The following is a 17,457-nucleotide window of genomic DNA, read 5'->3' as shown; positions in this document are numbered from 1 at the left end:
CTGACTTTTTTGGGGTCTATAGCGTGAGCCTGAAGGCAGAACACTGAACTCTTGAGACAGAATAAGATGACACCTACGACACCCTTTGCATTCCAGACAATCACCTGAACGAGTTGTGTGTTTCTTTTTTTTCTTCTCTTCATCTATTTTCAGGGGAAAGTAAGAAACCACTTACCACCTCTACACAATTTAGGTGGCTACATCGCTACAGTAAAAATGCAGCAGCATAGACCAGAAATACCGCATCAGCAACGGCGACCGAGGCCTGCGTCACACCTGGAGGCTGAAGGTAGTGTGGTATTAGTGGTCACTGATGGTTTGGGCTTGAGGAATTTGCACTTGAAACTCAAGAGGACAGGTTTTTCTAATGTGGACCAAGTCAATCAAAAACAAAAATAAATAAAAAATGAAAACCACGTCATGGAAAGACAAAGGCAAATCAAGGGTCTCACAGAAAATATCCACAATTATCGTCCTTTACCCAGACTTTAAGAATTCACTGTTAAAGATAGAATTTAACTCTCTAAAGTGGTTAGACTTCGCAGTGCAACTTCCAGGCTTTTAATAAAACTCCCTATAATGGCATCAATACATAATGAAATGAATGGCCGAATCCCTCCACAGGTGGGCCATGTAATGCAACCCCAGCCTTTTATGTCTGCAGTTAAAAAGTAAACCGTTTGCCTGATATTACAACTAATTGGGAATTACTTAAAGTTTATTTTTGTACCGGCAGCTCTGAACTTGTACATTAAATATGACGGAATAAACAAACTAAGTTAGCCAATTAGCTAATATTAGCTAAGGTTTAGCTCTCACTCCAAAGCACAATACAACAACTAAAAAGGCTAGCTCCAGCCAGCCAAGGCAACTTTAAACACCTTTAAGCACTTGTCAAAAAAACGTTTAAAAAAAAAAAAAAAAAGTTTCACATTCATAGCATTAAGTTTAACACCTAAATATACTACTAGCAGAGGCTGTATGCTCTAGTTAGCGGTATCTAAAGCTAGCTTACTTGCTGTCAATCAAGTCCTCAGCCGCAGCTGTTCTCAATCCTCTCTGTGATTCGGACTCTCAGACCAGGCTGTGGGTTCTCTCCGAGCAGCTCTGCCTGGCGCATCTCCCTCCAAAGATAGAAACTTAAAGAATACTTTTAATACTCCCCCCCCCCCTTGCCTTTGTGACATGCCATTTGTGGAGGACCCTGCTCATCTCTCTAAAACTCGCCTGAAGTCAGACTTAATTGCCCACAATGTCGAGCTGCCACCTACGGCGTGCACGAAGGAGACTTACGTGGAGCTGCACCTGAAACACATTGATCAAAAAAACGCGGCCGAGTTTTCCAGCGATGACGAGGAGCCAGTGCAAGACGTTGCAGTGAGTTAATCGACTCGTTATTGGTGTGGTTTAGTCAATTATTTCTTTATTTATTTTTTAAGTATAAGTTGGTGAACTTGTAAGATATTGTCGCATATTTCCTGGTAGCATGTAAAACCTATAAGTAATATAAGACCTCTATGGAGCCATTACGCACAATAATACCGTATTTCTAACGATTCTTCCGCACTTAAGTGTGTGTGTGTGTGTGTGTGTGTGTGTGTGTGTGTGTGTGTGTGTGTGTGTGTGTGTGTGTGTGTGTGTGTGTGTGTGTGTGTGTGTGTGTGTGTGTGTGTGTGTGTGTGTGTGTGTGTGTGAGAGAGATCTGGGTCACTGCCCCCAAACAAACCTGCTCTTGTAGCACACATGAGGTCCACCCCTGAGCCACCAGCAGCCTTATAGCGGGTATAGATTTACACAGACGTTTCTGTACTTAGCGCCTGTCCTCACAGACGTGCACACCTGTCACACTCAGTTATTTGGGCCTGCAATAAGAGCTCCACTAATAATTAAAGTGTGGAAAATGTTCCTGCCTTGTGGTAGAAAGAATGTAGACTGATTTTTTTTTTTTTCTCATTGTTTTTAATTAAATGAGCATATAGGCATTCTTTTGTAAAAACTGTAGCAGCCATATCTATAACATTTATTTATTTTTTTATTTTTCAGTCTGTTAATTGCCAGATTTTTGGGCTTTTCATTTTGACAGCCTTTCAATAATGGGGAAAAAAATAAATAAATCATTCCCTGTCAACCCTGCAAGTTCTTGAGTTCCATCATTAACATTTTATGTTGGAAAAAAAAGTGAAAAATATCTTCTACTCTAACTTTATAGTGAAGGAACAATAAGGTTAGTTTCAGTGCACCAACAGGCTTCTTGTTTCGCAGAAATGAAATTCAGTACCATGCAGAGGTCTCCAGCTACCACAAATTTCTTCCTAAATTGCCAAGAAAAAGGAAGATGATGCAGCACTTAAGTGAAACATGTGCAAACATACACAGAAATGCAGTAAATGAGGCAAAGAACTATTTAAAAAAAACAAACAAACTTGAAAGTCAATATTTGGTATGACCGTGTGTCCTCTTCTAACACAGCCTGAACCCGCTTAGACAAGCTCTCTTGTCATTTATTTAAGTATTCTTCAGGAAAAGTTCTCCAGGCTCCTTGAAGGACGTGCCAGAGCTCTTAGTTGGACGTTGGCTGCCTTTTGTTCCATTCTCTGTTGAGATGATCCCACACTGCTTCGGTATTGTTGAGGTCCGGGTTCTGAGGAGGATTCATCCCTCCAAGTCCTGTTGACCCCTTTTTTTTTTTTTTAAGTCCTTGTACCATCTTTGTTATATCTCAGCTTATTCACCCTGTTTCCCCGACTGACTTCTTGACAGCCACCCTTCCATGGATACCATTTCTGATGAGGCTTCAGCAGTCACTCCCCCCTATTTTTGAAGGACATAACTCTCAGAAACTGTTAATCTGCTTTAAATAGTTTTGCAGGCCTGCCACTTCTTTTTATCCTCTTGTTGCCCAAACTTTTCAAGGACACCCTGCACTCCATGCTGAGAAGTATTTGGCTAATAGCTCTTGGGGAATCACCCTGTTGGTTCAGAAATACTATTTTATGCCTGTCAACTCTTGTTCTCTTTGATAATTTTCTTGAAAGCAGCTGAAGTAATGGAAGCAAATGCATCTTTGCTAAGAGATACTGATTGCCTTAAAGGTACATTTTGAAATTGGCTCTTTGCTAAGTTGTCTGTCATTCAATTCAATTCAATTCAATTTTATTTATATAGCGCCAGATTACAACAATTGTCATCTCAAGGCACTTAAGTAATATAGTCCAATTCAAGCCAATTGGAATTCAATTCATTGTAATCATAATCCAATTAATTCATATAGAGCTAATTAAAAAAATTTAATATCCTAGCTAAGGAAACCAACAGATTGCACCGAAATGTGTCTTCAGTCCAATCTCCCGTCCTGAGCGTGCCTGTGGCAACTGTGGAAAGGAACGACTCCCTTTTAACAGGAAGAAACCTCTGGCAGAACCAGACTCAGGAAGGGTGGCCATCCGCCTCGACCAGCTGGGGTTTGAGAAGACAGAAAAGAGGGAAAAGAGGGGGGAAAAAAAACACCATAACGCCATTCAAAGGATATCTGTTGGAACAGGGAAACATAGGTTAATAATCACAATAATGTCACATGTACATAAAATCAATTTTGAAATTAAACAGGGGGAAAAAGAGAGCAAAGTGAGGAAAGGTGTGACAGATGAGGTCCCCCAGCAGTCTAAGCCTATAGCAGCTTAACTATGGGATGTTTCAGGATTACCTGAGCCATCCCTAACTATAAGCTTTATCGAAAAGAAAAGTTTTAAGCCTAATCTTAAAAGTGGAAAGGGTGTCTGCTTCCCGGACATTTACTGGCAGCTTATTCCACAAGAGAGGGGCCTGATAACTGAAGGCTCTACCTCCCATTCTACTTTTAGAAACTCTGGGAACAACAAGTAAACCTGCAGTTTGGGAGCGAAGTGCTCTGTTAGGAAAATATCTTACAATTAAATCTTTAAGATATGATGGAGCTCGGTCATTAAGAACTTTATATGTGAGAAGAAGAATCTTAAATTCTATTCTGAATTTAACAGGGAGCCAATGAAGAGAAGCTAAAACTGGAGAAACATGATCTCTCCTGTTAGTTCTCATCAGAACTCTGGCTGCAGCATTTTGGATCAGCTGGAGGCTTTTCAGAGAATATGTGGGACAGCCCAATAATAAGGAATTACAGTAGTCCAATCTTGAAGTAACAAATGCATGAACTAGTTTCTCTGCATCACCTTGAGACAGGATGTTCCTGATTTTGGCAATATTACGAAGGTGAAAGAAGGCAGTCCTAGAAACCAGTTTTATATGTGCGTCAAATGATAAATTCTGGTCAAAAATAACTCCAAGGTTCCTCACAGTAGAACTAGAAGCCAAGGAAATACCATCTAGAGTAACTATATAACTAGACAATTTCTCCCTGAAGCGCTCAGGTCCAAAGAGAACAACTTCAGTTTTGTCTGAATTTAAAAGCAGACAGTTCTGAGTCATCCAGGTCTTTATGTCTTTAAGACAGGCTTGTAGCCTGACCAACCTGTAGGTTTCATCTGGTTTCATAGATAAGTACAGCTGAGTATCATCAGCATAACAATGGAAATTTATGCCATGCTGTCTGATAATGTTACCTAATGGAAGCATGTATAAAGTAAAAAGAATCGGTCCAAGCACAGAACCCTGAGGAACTCCATGACTTACTCCAACGTGTGAGGAAGATTCCTCATTTACAAGAACAAACTGGAATCTATCAGATAAATATGACTTAAACCAGCCTAATGCAGTTCCTTTAATCCCAATAACATGTTCAAGTCTCTGTAACAGAATGCTGTGATCGATCGTATCAAATGCAGCACTGAGATCCAACAGGACAAGCACAGAAACAAGTCCGCTATCAGAAGCTAACAGGAGATCATTGGTAACTTTCACCAGTGCCGTTTCTGTGCTATGATGCACTCTGAATCCTGACTGAAACTCTTCAAACAGATTATTTCTATGTAAATGATCACAAAGTTGAGCTGCAACTATTTTTTCAAGAACTTTGGACAAAAAAGGGAGATTGGATATAGGTCGATAATTAGCCAACACTTCTGAATCAAGAGTAGGTTTTTTAAGTAAAGGTTTAATTACAGCAACCTTAAAAGTCTGAGGTACATATCCTATCAACAAAGACCAATTGATCAAATCCAATATGGAAGTGTCAATTAAGGGGAAAACCTCCTTGAACAGTCTGGTTGGGATTGGGTCTAACATACAAGTTGATGGTTTAGAAGAGACTATTGCTGTTGTTAGCTCAGAAAGATCAACTGGACAGAAGCTGTCTAAATACAATTCAGGTTCGAAAGATACTTCTAAAGCTGCTCTACTTGATGATACATCAGTGATAATAATGGGAAGGATTCCATTAATCTTCTCTCTGATAGAAACAATTTTATTGATGAAGAATCTCATGAAATCATCACTGCTGAGAGTTAAAGGAATACATGGCTCAACAGAGCTCGGACTCTTTGTCAGCCTGGCAACAGTGCTGAAAAGAAACCTGGGATTATTCTTATTCTCTTCTATCAATAATGAATAATACGCAGTTCTAGCTTTACGAAGTGCTTTCTTATACGTTATTAAACTATCTTTCCAGACTAATTGAGACTCTTCTAAATTAGAGGAACGCCACTGTCTCTCCAGCTTTCTTGCAGTCTGCTTTAACGCACGCAGCTGTGAATTATACCAAGGAGCCAACCTCTTCTGACTGATTACCTTCCTTTTCAGAGGGGCAACATTGTCCAGTGTTGTACGCATTGAAGCTGTAGTGCTGTCAACAAGAGAGTCAAGTTCTACTGGAGTAAAATTTAGGTAGCCATCCTGTGTCATATCAGCACATGGCAGTGAAGAAAAGGATGATGAAATCAACTCTTTAAATCTGGTTACAGCATTCTCTGACAGACACCTTCTATATGTAGAATTCTTCTCAGAAACCGTGTAGTCAAGTAATGTAAATTCAAAAGTTATTAAAAAATGGTCAGACAAGACAGGGTTATGAGGGAACACTGTTAACTGTTCACTCTCAATGCCATAAGTCAGCACAAGGTCAAGGGTATGATTAAGGCAGTGAGTAGGTCTGTGAACACTTTGAGAAAATCCAATAGAGTCTAATATAGAATTAAAGTTAATATTTAGGCTGTCATTTTCAACATCTACATGAATATTAAAGTCACCCACTACAATGACTTTATCTGTACTCACCACTAACTGGGATAAAAACTCTGAGAATTCAGACAGAAACTCGGAATAAGGGCCAGGTGGACGATACACAACAACAAACACAAGAGGTTTTTGTGATTTCCACTTTGGGTGGGAAAAACTGAGAATCAGAGATTCAAAAGAGCTAAAACTAATCTTGGGTCTAGGACTGATTAGTAACCCTGATCTGAAGATAGCTGCCACTCCTCCTCCTCTGCCTGTGGTTCTAGGAACATGAACATTTAAATAGTCAGAGGGAGTTGATTCATTAATGCTAACATGATCCTCCTGCTGCAGCCAGGTTTCTGTAAAACAAAATATATCAATATGATGATCACAAATCAAATCATTCACTAACAGAGACTTCAAAGGGAGAGATCTAATATTCAGCAAACCACATTTAATAGTTTGATGTTTTTGTTCAGTTAAAGTTTTTGTTTTAAATTTTTTTTGCACAAGAGGATTTGCTCCTTTTGTGTTTTTTGATTGAGGGGGGGGCAGCATCAGGTGGGAAGCCGCAGAGAAGTGTGTAAGACTACAACTCTGCATCCTGGTCTCAACCCTGGGTTGTCATGTTTTTGGATGAGTAATAAATTCGTCCATATTTCTAGAAATTAGAAGAGCTCCTTCCAAAGTGGGATGGATGCCGTCTCTCCTCATCAGACCAGGTTTTCTCCAGAAAGATTGCCAATTATCTATGTAGCCCACGTTGTTTGCTGGACACCATCTAGACAACCAGCGATTGAATGAGGACATGCGGCTAAACATGTCATCACTGGTCAGATTTGGCAGGGGTCCAGAGAAAACTACGGAGTCCGACATTGTTTTGGCAAAATTACACACCGATGCAACATTAATTTTAGTGACCTCCGATTGGCGTAACCGGGTGTCATTACCGCCGACGTGAATAACTATTTTACCGTATTTACGCTTATCCTTAGCCAGCAGTTTTAAATAGGATTCTATGTCGCCCGCTCTGGCCCCTGGAATGCATTTGACTATGGTCGCTGGTGTCTCTAATGCCACGTTTCTGACTATAGAGCTGCCAATTACCAGGGTTTTGTCCTCAGCGGGTGTGTCGCTGAGTGGGGAAAATCTATTAGAAACGTGGACAGGTTGATGGTGAACCACGGGCTTAACTTTAGGACTATGACTCCTCTTCCTGACAGTCACCCAGCCACTCTTAAGTCCCGGCTGCTCGGGATCTGCTCGGGGACGACTAACAGAGCTAGCTACGCTAGGTGGCTCCGCACTGACTAAAGGGGCCTGGCTCGCTATCGGGTGGTTTTCAACAGTGCAGAGCCGAGCTTCCAATTCAGAAAGCCTTGCCTCCAAAACTACAAAAAGACTACATTTGTTACATGTACCATTACCACTAAAGGAGGCAGAGGAGTAACTAAACATCTGACACACGGAGCAGGTGAAAGCAGGAGATAGAGGAAGAGAACTGGTAGCCATGCTAAGCTAGAGAACCAGACACACCGCTAAAAAGTGAAAAATAAAAACTAAAGATCTGTAAGAGTGAGCGTTAGAATATAACAAGTATGGGATAGAGTTAACTATGCAAGATGTGTAAATTATAGGGAGAAATAAGGTGATTATTAGTAGCTCAAGAAGAGCGAGAACTGTCACAGTGCACACACACAAAGCAACAGGAAGTGATGCAATACGTCTTACCGCAAAGCAAAGCCGTGTCATGTATAGACACAGCACTAGTTCATCCCTCTTAAATGATTAAGAGTAAAGTGACTTGATTTTTTTTTTTAAAAATGAGAGAATTTGCAGCCAATGTCCAAAGAAAATCTTTGAAGGACCTTTTAAAAAGCCTGGAGAACTATACATCACAATATTTATTGGATGGTGAGATTCTTTTTTTTTTTCCTCCCCAAATGTAAAGGTAAAAAAAGACCAAATGGATTATATTTTGACTGTCATTAATAGCCATCGATCCATCCTGAAATCCATCGCATATCAAAAGTAGACATCAACACTATCAATCAATCAACATTTATTTATATAGCACCTTACAGCAACCAGAGATTGACCAAAGTGCTTCACAATTCCAAAAGTAGATTTAAAAGTAGATTACATATAACACAAGACTACAACAGAAAGGTGAGCCACAGCTTCAGTGAAAAGCCAGTTCAAATAAATGTTTTTAATTTGTCTTTAACATAACTAACATCCGGTATAGCAGTAGTTGTTTGACCATAAACTGTTCTTCTTAAACTATTATTTTCATGTTAATTTGGAATCACAATATCCATGAAGGCATCCAGTTTTACAGTAACGGTTAAGACTGAGATCTATTTTCCTCACCTTCCTGCTGTTTTCTTTTTTGTTCTGCTTTAAATTCCGCTCCTGGAAATTGCTGACTTTCAAACTGCAGCTTTTATTACATCTTCAGCAATATTCAGTACATTTGTTAGAGCTTTTTCTTCCTTTTCAGGACAAAGAAGTGGATTCAGAAGATGCAGAGATGCCTCCCCCAAGTACTTTGACTGATGATGATCTCAAGGCCGCATTACTCAAACACGGGGTGAAAGCTGGGCCTATAGTTGGTAACACTGTCTTTTACCCGCTGTCATTGTTCAAATAATACTTATATAATGCATTTTCTAATTATGGATTATGTAAAGACATAATGTTGACCTCTAAATTTCAAGGTCGAATAACTCCAAAGAACAGAAATGTGATACTATAAATGTGTTAATGCCAGCCTCCACCAGGGCCTTGTATGAGAGGAAGCTCAGGAACTTGCTCCAGTGTGATGGACATGACGGATTAAATGGAGCAGAGAAAGCAGTACTGTACTCAGACAGTGAAGAGGAGGGGGAGGGAAATATGGAAGAGGAGGAGAAAGAATCGGGTATGACCAGAATTGTTTTCTTTAATCAAGATATTTATGGTTGGTTTCAGATAACTTTGACTTATTTATTTTGGCTTGTGCAGGATTAGAACAACAGCAGCAAGAAACAGTTGAGAAACCAGAGCAGACCCACCAACAGAGCACTGAGGTGAGAAATGGTTTGGAGTTCTTGGTATCTTTAAACAGACTAAAGTTTCACTGTTATTAAACATTATTTTTGAATTGTCTGAACTCTGTGAGTTCAAACTACCCTATTACTTTCTTCAGGCCATTATATTTACTCTTAGCCCAAAGCTTACATGAGTAAATCTTCCCTATAGTGCCGCCTAATGGTTGCAGCTCACAACTATAACGTGGGGTTGATTCTTTTAAAATGAGCACATGCATCTTGAGTGAAATGTTTTACTTTTTACAGGCAGAGACGCATTTTCAGAGGGGTTACCCACAGTGCTTTTTACTGTCATCAAGGCTGGTAAATACTGCAGGTTTGATTGTCTTTTGCACAGTGATCTGTGAAACTCCAGCGTCAGGTGATTGATTCTCTCTTTGGCCTTTTGTAGCGAGCTCGTTCTTTGAAAAAGAAGGCATGTAGTTCCACCTGGAATTCAAGAAATGTATTAAAATCATCAGAGCGGACTCGATCTCACTGCTCACAGATTCCTGCAGGAATTAGCAGAGCATCCTCGATAGGTCAGCGCTCAGGATTAACATCAGGGGTAGGCTGGTTTTGTTTCTCTTGTGGATTTTAAATTCTCTGCATTCCTTGCCTCGACCCAGTTTAACTTCTGAGTCCCTTTCAAGTCACCAGTGTGATAGTTTCTCATTGACAGTGACAGCTGTTGGTATCTCACAGATATCTAGACTGGGTGATATGTTTGTTGATCTCAATCTGTTAATGTTGAACCTTGCAGGTTCCTTCTGGATCTCAGTCAGTTGTGTCCAAGGGTTGCTCATCAGTTTTCCCTCAGTCCTTCAGCATCACGGAAATGGTTGAGGAGGAAAGTTAATTTTGGATCATTGCACATGTTTGAAATGTATTTTTAGCTTTTTGTTGTGCATAATCTCTGCTGGAATGGTTTCTCAATGCATATTTTCACTGTAAACAACAGGTGGAAAGTCAGAGCTCTTCTATTGCAGACAAAGAGTTGAACAGCAGCAATGTGCTGGAACATTGGTCATGGTCCAACAGGGTCAGTAGTGCTCGGGTTGTTCAGTCACACTTTAAACTCAAATCATGGTGCTGGTTTAAGTGTTGGAGAGGGTCACTTGAGGTGGAAGAAAATTCAGACTTTAAAAAAAAAAAAAAAAAAAAAGCTAGTGGGTCATGTTGTTATCTTTTTTTCCTAGCTGGACAAGCAGATTGTGGACAAGTACAGAGCCACGGAGCAGTCCCTGTACTACACACCCAAGGATTCCCTTCAGGGACAGGGAATGAAGGCATATTCACCTTCTTATTGGCTTTTATTCTGTTGTCATTCAGTACCAGTTGATGGGAGAGTTGTCAGTGTTGCTTTATTTACTCTATTTAAGGGGACAGAAACAGAGTGCACAAGCTGCTGGCAGATTTGACACGTTTTGGGAATGTGTGTCAGATACAGGCAGTTGGAAACAATGAGGAGGGACATATAACAGAAAGTTCTGGACCGTGTGCCTGTTTTTGTCTTCTAATTCATAAACACTACTCAAAGATGAAAATGTCAGTAACATAACTTAATGTTTGACACATAAAAATCTGATTAGTTTTCCCAAAGAACACACTAGATTATAATAGGAATATTTATATGCATTTATTTATTATGTATTATAACCAACATGTTCAGTCACTACACTGCAAAAAAAAATAAAAGCAACTCATCAAAGGCTGGGTCCCCTTGGAAGAGGACTTTTGGTAACTTCAACACCAAAAACACTTGTCTTTTGCTTCTCACACTCAGGAACTCTGTTTCTCTCACCTCTGTCTACTTTGACAATAATTTGTGCCTTCATTTTTAGCTTCCCCGGGAACCCGTGTCGGATATTTTAAAGGATTTAATCCCTGAAATGAAGACTACACCCACCGGGATTTAGTAAGTGTCATACTAACACTGTTGAAATGCACACGTTTGAAACTTCTCACAGCAGTTTTTGAAATCGTTAAATGAAGAACAAGACATGAAGGATTTTGAGTTTTCTTGATATAATAAAGCTGCACTTGGAGGAATTTCAAAACCATCTCCCATTTATTCTGTTGCATTTTAGCGCCACTTCTCGGAGACCCATCAAGGGAGCCGCGCAGAGACCCGTGCTGTATGCATACCCAGACACTCCTGTCAGTCCTGTGACCCTTCAGAGACGAGAGGTGGAGCGCCGTCTTGTTCCCATCCACATCCAGATTTTGGTCTTTTTAATTTTAGCATTCATCCTTTACTTCATTTACGTTAATGTTGAGGACAGTAGCTCTGTTTTTGCCTTGCTGGACAGTCTAAATCAGTTGTCGGACATGGAGGAAGGGGCTCTGCTTCAGGCTGAGACACAGGGCGCATAAGCAGTATCTGGACAGGATTTACTTTATTCACCATCTACGTTGTCTTAAGGGTGTGAGCTTTGCTCGTTTGGTAGTGCAAGACATCATGACATTGTCCAAGGAAATGTTCAGGGAACACATTTGTTTTTGTTAGTTATAGTCATCTACTGCATTTGAGCTCTCAAAGTCTTTAAATCTTTTTTTTTTTTTCTAAATGGGGTGTCAATCTGCTCTTGTCACTGTTGAAGCAGTTGCCTAAATGCAAAAATCACGAGGGGGAGATTGTCATAAGGAAAATGAGAGCAGTTTCTTGGCTCAGATGTTGTAATTCTTTGAATTCATGCCACTGTACTTGTATGTTTTTATAATACTTAAACTGTTTCAATAAAGGATATTTTGCTATCTTATCTTGCTATCATATTTTCAAACTAATCAGAATTTTAAGTTTTAATTTCATGCTTAAATTACACAATGCTATATATATATATGTATATATGTATATATGTATATATATATATGTATATATGAGCATTCTTTCAGGCCAGCAGGTGGCTCTTGCTGAACAATGACAAACATTGCAGCCTGCACACAGCTACAGTCTCTCCGAGTTCCGCTGTCACAACAGGCACGTTAAAATGTCAGATTCAAAGTTCAAAATGTTCAAATTTGTAAAGATTATAATTAGCAGCTTGCTTATTGTAGTATTAGTGTTATTTACAGTGGCATTCATCAGGACTCTCTCACTGGACGTGAATGTCGGACTTCAACTCTCCCACTGGGAAAAGACTAATAACATTTCGCTTGTCATAGACCAACATCAGAGAGAGGAGCTGCTCGCGAATTTTAAAGGTAATTCAGCTCGTGCTTGTTACTGGTAACAGCTAGTTTCAGCAAGAGGTGTTAGGCTCATAGTATAGGTTAGTTGGATGAAATGGCGACACTTTTTATCATCCGTAACATGCGTGTTTCTCTTCATTCATCCAGAGGCTATCAGGATCCCCACGGTGTCATTCTCTGAGACGGAGAGCAACACCACCGCGCTGCGTGAGTTTGACAGGCTGCTCCGTAAAGGTAAAGTCAACTGCCCCCGAAAGACAGTGGCTGACAAAGCGGCCCGTTTACACGTTTTGTTTATGCTTCTAAAACCATCCACTGTGACACCAGTTTGCACTTATGGACTCGTATTTCACCCTGGTCGCTTGAAGCTAAGCGGACACTGTTTCACTTACTACATGCTAACCGTGTTTACACTGAGTTAGCTGCAAGCTTAAGCTAACATTAGCCTTCAATAAAATCTCGTGCCTTGGGTCAAAGGATAGCATACAGTCTTGCATGTGACATTGATAGTCGTTGAATTGCAGGCGTTTCCTGCTCCTTTACATTTATTGATGATTAATATCATTATTGGATTTGTTTATTTATCAAAACCGTGCTACAACAATCTTTTTTCTACCAACCAATCTGCCAATTATTAAGTGATTTACATACGATTGACAATACAATTTACTCACCGGTAATTTGAATTGAAGCAATTGAGATGTGATTCAGAAATATACTTGAGACTTGAATTTAAGGAAGTTGATAAAACTACAGCCTCAACCTCTCTGAAGTTACAGCCGATTTTATGTAGTCCCTGTTCTCACTGGCTCCAACGTATTTATTTTGAATATATTATATAATAATGTTTAAAACAAGCCCAAGTAGTTTAAATGGCAAGATGAGGTCGGCTATGCTGTGATTTCATGTGAAGTTAAGAACATAAAAAGTTGGAAGTTGATGGTGACACCTGGATTTGCATTTTCTAGGGTTGCGTGCCAAAAGAGATGTTGATGTGATGATGTTGATGTGAGTGGAATCTGGGTTATTGAGTAAGGCCATAGAAAAGTGGCAAAAACAATAATTTAGTTTGTTTTTAAAAAAATAAGGAATGCACTTCCCAGCTTACCAGCTCCACAAGTCCTGGAAGAGGACAGAAAACACCTGGGGTGGATGATTGAAGAAAAACATCTTACAAAGTCAAAATTCTGTAGCTGAGGTAGAAGTATCACTGTCGACGTCTGCAGACACCTTCATCAATGTCCGTACAGTTGGTCTTCCTCAAGATGCAAACCGGTGTTCACATACAGAAACATGGAGCCACAAAAATGCCAAGAAGATCCTTAAACAGATGAAACTGATTTTAACTTGTGGTTGGAAGAAAAGAGAACCGAAAAGGGAAAGCATACCACATGATATTTCAGATGGAAAGGAAATGTGATGGCATGGGTATGTGTGGCTGATTCACTGGTGTTTATGGATAATATGATTTCTAATACAAGCAGCAAGATGAATTCTGAAGTGCGTACTGCTCCCATCCAGTCAAATGCTGCAGAACTGGGGGAAAAAAAGTGCTTCACGGTACAGATGGATAATAGCTTGATATGATTGTTCTTCAATCGTTCTTAAATGATTGCATCAGTCAGCTGACTTCAGTCCTTATGTACATCCTTTTTACTTCCTGAAGGCAAAAGAGAAACCCGCAAACGAGCAGCAGCTGACGGCAGCTGCATCTTGTTTAGAGAAATGATTTACTAGTCAAACAGCTGCTGATTTGTCTTCTATTATAATAAAGTCTCACACAATGAGATGTATTTGTGGTTCTCGTTGACTTAAAGGCTACAAGTTTCTTTCTTCTGAGGAGAGGCATGTTTTAGTTTCTAAACCAGAGTTTTCAGCAAAGCTTTTTTTGTCAAGACAACTGAAGAATTAACATCAGACGCTCCACAAGAGGTAACTGAAAGATTTCCGCCATTAAGGGTGTCTTCATCTTTCTTTGTCAGCCTTCCCTACAGTTTTCTCTTCAAGCTTGGTTGATCACGAGCTGGTTGCTAATTACAGCCACCTGTTTCGGGTGCAAGGATCACAGCCTGACTTGGCGCCGTACCTGCTGCTGGCCCACATTGATGTAGTACCTGCCACAGAGTCCGACGGCTGGGAAGCCCCACCATTTTCTGCCGCAGAGATAGATGGCTTCATCTACGGTAGAGGGACCATAGACGACAAGAGCCCTTTAATGGTATGAGAACAAGTGATATTTTGTGTGAGCTTACTGTTGAATAGAGCTGAGTTACGCTCTTATAAACCAGTACATGCATGAGCTAGACTAGACTTACTTTCTTTCTAGGGAATACTTCAAGCGCTGGAGTACTTGCTGATCAAAGGCTACGCCCCACGCAGGGGATTTTACATTGGTCTTGGTCACGATGAAGAAGTATGTTAAGGATTCATGAAATTCATGAAACTATTCTCATGTTTACTTGGTCAGATAAGATTCAAAATCTGAGCTCTTCTATGTTTGAAGGTAAGCGGTTACAATGGGGCGATGAACATCGTGCGTGTGCTGAAGCAGCGTGGCGTGAAGCTGTCCTTCGTACTGGATGAAGGCCTGGCTGTGCTCGACGGAGTCATCAGTGGTCTTGAAGGACCTGCTGCCTTGTGAGAAATCACCGTAGTCGGATGTAACAACGCAGCATGATTCTAAGTTTGCAGCTTTTGGCCGAGCTTGATAGAGGTACATAGTGGAAGTGCGTCTCTCATTCTGCGTTTAAGTGTTGGCTACCTGTTTTGCAGAATTGGGCTAAGTGAAAAAGGCTCAGCCAATGTGAAGCTTAGTGTATCTATGGCTCCTGGTCACTCCTCAATGCCTCCCAGGGAGTCCAGCATTGGGATCTTGGCTGCAGCAGTTAAAAGGTGAGAGGCAAATTTCTTCAAACAGCATTTCTTTTAGGGAGTTATTTTCCCAATGACTCGTACTGGTCGTGCTGTGATCATATTCTAACATGATATATGTCTTTTCACATTTCTACAACCTTGTCTCGCTCTTTCCTCAGACTGGAGGAGAGCCCCATGCCGAGGTTATTTGGTCACGGGCCTGAACGTGAAACCTTTGAGCATCTGGCCCACAAGGTAGGGGGAACGTAGCGAAAGATGACGAGTTTTCCATCTTTCTGTGTACTTACACTGTTGCTCATTCTTCTACCTCAGTTCAAACTCCCAATGAAGTTTGTCATGTCCAATTTATGGCTGTTCTCTCCACTTCTTGGCAGGTAATTGCACCCCTAAGATTCACTCAGCATGTTTTCATCTCATGGTTTTTTTAATCAGATAGAGCAATCGGTATGTTTTTGCTTGTCGCAGGGTACTTGAACGGAAACCAGACACTAATGCTTTTGTGAGGACAACCACAGCAGTCACCATGTTTAATGCAGGAGTTAAGGTACAGCTAAACATTTTTAACTTCAGGTAATTCAGATTACAAGCACTTTTTTATGATAATTCAGTATTATCTGCCCTCTTTAAGGTGAATATCATTCCCTCCCACGCTGAAGCTCATGTAAATCTACGGATCCACTCTGCACATTCATTACAAGAGGTATAGTCTTTTGATTCCTCCCTTTTTTTTCATTTAGAATAATTGAGGTCTCATGATGAGCACAGGAGTTTAATAAAGATGTACGCTGACTCATCCAGGTCCTGGACCTCATCGAGGCTACGGTCGGAGACCAGCGAGTGAAAATAGAACTCATTCATGGATTTGACCCTCTACCCGTCAGCTCCTCTGATGAGAAGTCCTTTGGCTACCAGATCATTAAGAGAACTGTGTTGGATGTGTTTCCAACGGTTACGGTTGCCCCAGGTAGAATCCAGATAAATGTGACTGTATGAATCTGGTTTATTTGGATCAAAGTCTTTGCTGAAGCTTTGATACCTAACGTTGGCATGTGCAGGTATCTGTATCGGGAACACAGACAGTCGACACTTCAAAGACCTGACCAACGACATTTATCGTTTCGCTCCTGTCTGGTTTAAACCAGGTGATGCTCAGAGGTGAGAACTTTGTACATTAGATGCTGATTGAAATGGTTTAAGGAAAACTTGCTGCAGTCACTTAAATTCTTGCGGTCCGTGACGAGAAGGCAGCTCCTTGAACAAAAGAGCTCGTTGCTGTTGGATCATGTTTGTGAAAGAAATTTGAGGCCTAGTTTTAACATCTCAAACTTTACTGATATGTATATTAAGAGGGAAACAATGAAGGAAACTTTTTTTTTCTCTCTCTCTCTTAGGTTTCACGGCATTAATGAAAGGATTTCCAAAAATAACTACGAGGAGCTCGTTGTATTTTACTTCAATCTGTTCCAAAACTGTGACATTCAGAGGCTCCCAGAGCCACACAGCTCTGTCCATGAGCTCTGATGAACTTACCTCACTGCAAGCTGCTCCGAAACGACCTGTTACGATTTGGTGACATATGACTAGAATAGAATTGACTTTAATTTAATTGTGATTCATTCAAAAGCATCTTGTTGTTGGGTTGATTTATTTGAACAGCTCAAGATGGGATCTTGAGTTGAATTAGTCCTGTGTCCATTAAGTTTTAAAAGCAAATGATTTAAATCTGCAGTTTGGCGCCAAAATGGGCTTTTTCTAAATGACTTTGGCTGGAAATATGATAATTAATTGTGAATAATTGTGGAGCAAGTGTGCCTTCAGCTACTGAGACTAAGCTTTTGTGGTCGACTACTTTTATTATGAAACCAAAATTTGTTTTGGTACAATTTGATAACACATGAATGATTTATTTATTTAAATTTTTTTTGTGAGCCACTACTGCACTGTTATTGAACGTTCCATACAATAATTGTGTTATGCACATTTGAGATTATTAAAACAAAAATATGCTGCTTCTGTGGAGATGCTGACAATGTGCTATTTCCTATTGCTGAATAAAGAGTATTTATCTTTGAACTGAGGTGAGGTGTTACTGACTGACGGGTTAAAAGGAATCCAGATCTCTAAATGGGATTTGAATTTGTACACCACCTTATCAGCGTCATTGTACCACTTT

At 40.2% G+C, this 17,457-nt stretch overlaps 2 protein-coding genes and 1 long non-coding RNA gene across 3 annotated transcripts; all 3 read left to right on the top strand.

The window, feature by feature from the left end:
* The first annotated feature begins 301 nt into the window (after positions 1-301).
* Positions 302-11,958, top strand: lemd1 (LEM domain containing 1). Its single transcript, XM_072367676.1, has 6 exons — positions 302-1,377; positions 8,651-8,762; positions 8,921-9,070; positions 9,154-9,218; positions 11,063-11,136; positions 11,309-11,958. The coding sequence occupies exons 1-6, from the start codon at positions 1,186-1,188 to the stop codon at positions 11,592-11,594; spliced, it is 879 nt and encodes a 292-aa protein (XP_072223777.1). The 5' UTR covers positions 302-1,185; the 3' UTR covers positions 11,595-11,958.
* Positions 1,387-7,960, top strand: LOC140272284 (uncharacterized). The gene is made up of 2 exons (XR_011907907.1): positions 1,387-3,123; positions 7,891-7,960. It is a non-coding gene; the product is annotated as an uncharacterized lncRNA (long non-coding RNA).
* Positions 11,959-12,160: 202 nt separating the features above from the next.
* Positions 12,161-17,357, top strand: pm20d1.2 (peptidase M20 domain containing 1, tandem duplicate 2). Its single transcript, XM_072367849.1, has 13 exons — positions 12,161-12,422; positions 12,558-12,644; positions 14,393-14,628; positions 14,737-14,823; positions 14,914-15,047; positions 15,183-15,302; positions 15,443-15,518; positions 15,597-15,658; positions 15,750-15,828; positions 15,913-15,984; positions 16,083-16,248; positions 16,340-16,439; positions 16,676-17,357. The coding sequence occupies exons 1-13, from the start codon at positions 12,209-12,211 to the stop codon at positions 16,803-16,805; spliced, it is 1,563 nt and encodes a 520-aa protein (XP_072223950.1). The 5' UTR covers positions 12,161-12,208; the 3' UTR covers positions 16,806-17,357.
* Positions 17,358-17,457: the final 100 nt, after the last annotated feature.

This window comes from Leuresthes tenuis, unplaced genomic scaffold, assembly GCF_036924035.1.
Source record: "Leuresthes tenuis unplaced genomic scaffold, fLeuTen1.0.hap1 SCAF_16, whole genome shotgun sequence".
Classification (NCBI taxonomy): Eukaryota; Metazoa; Chordata; class Actinopteri; order Atheriniformes; family Atherinopsidae; genus Leuresthes; species Leuresthes tenuis.
The sequence above is the reverse complement of the archived record's forward strand: the minus strand, read 5'-3'. Positions and strand labels throughout refer to the sequence as shown.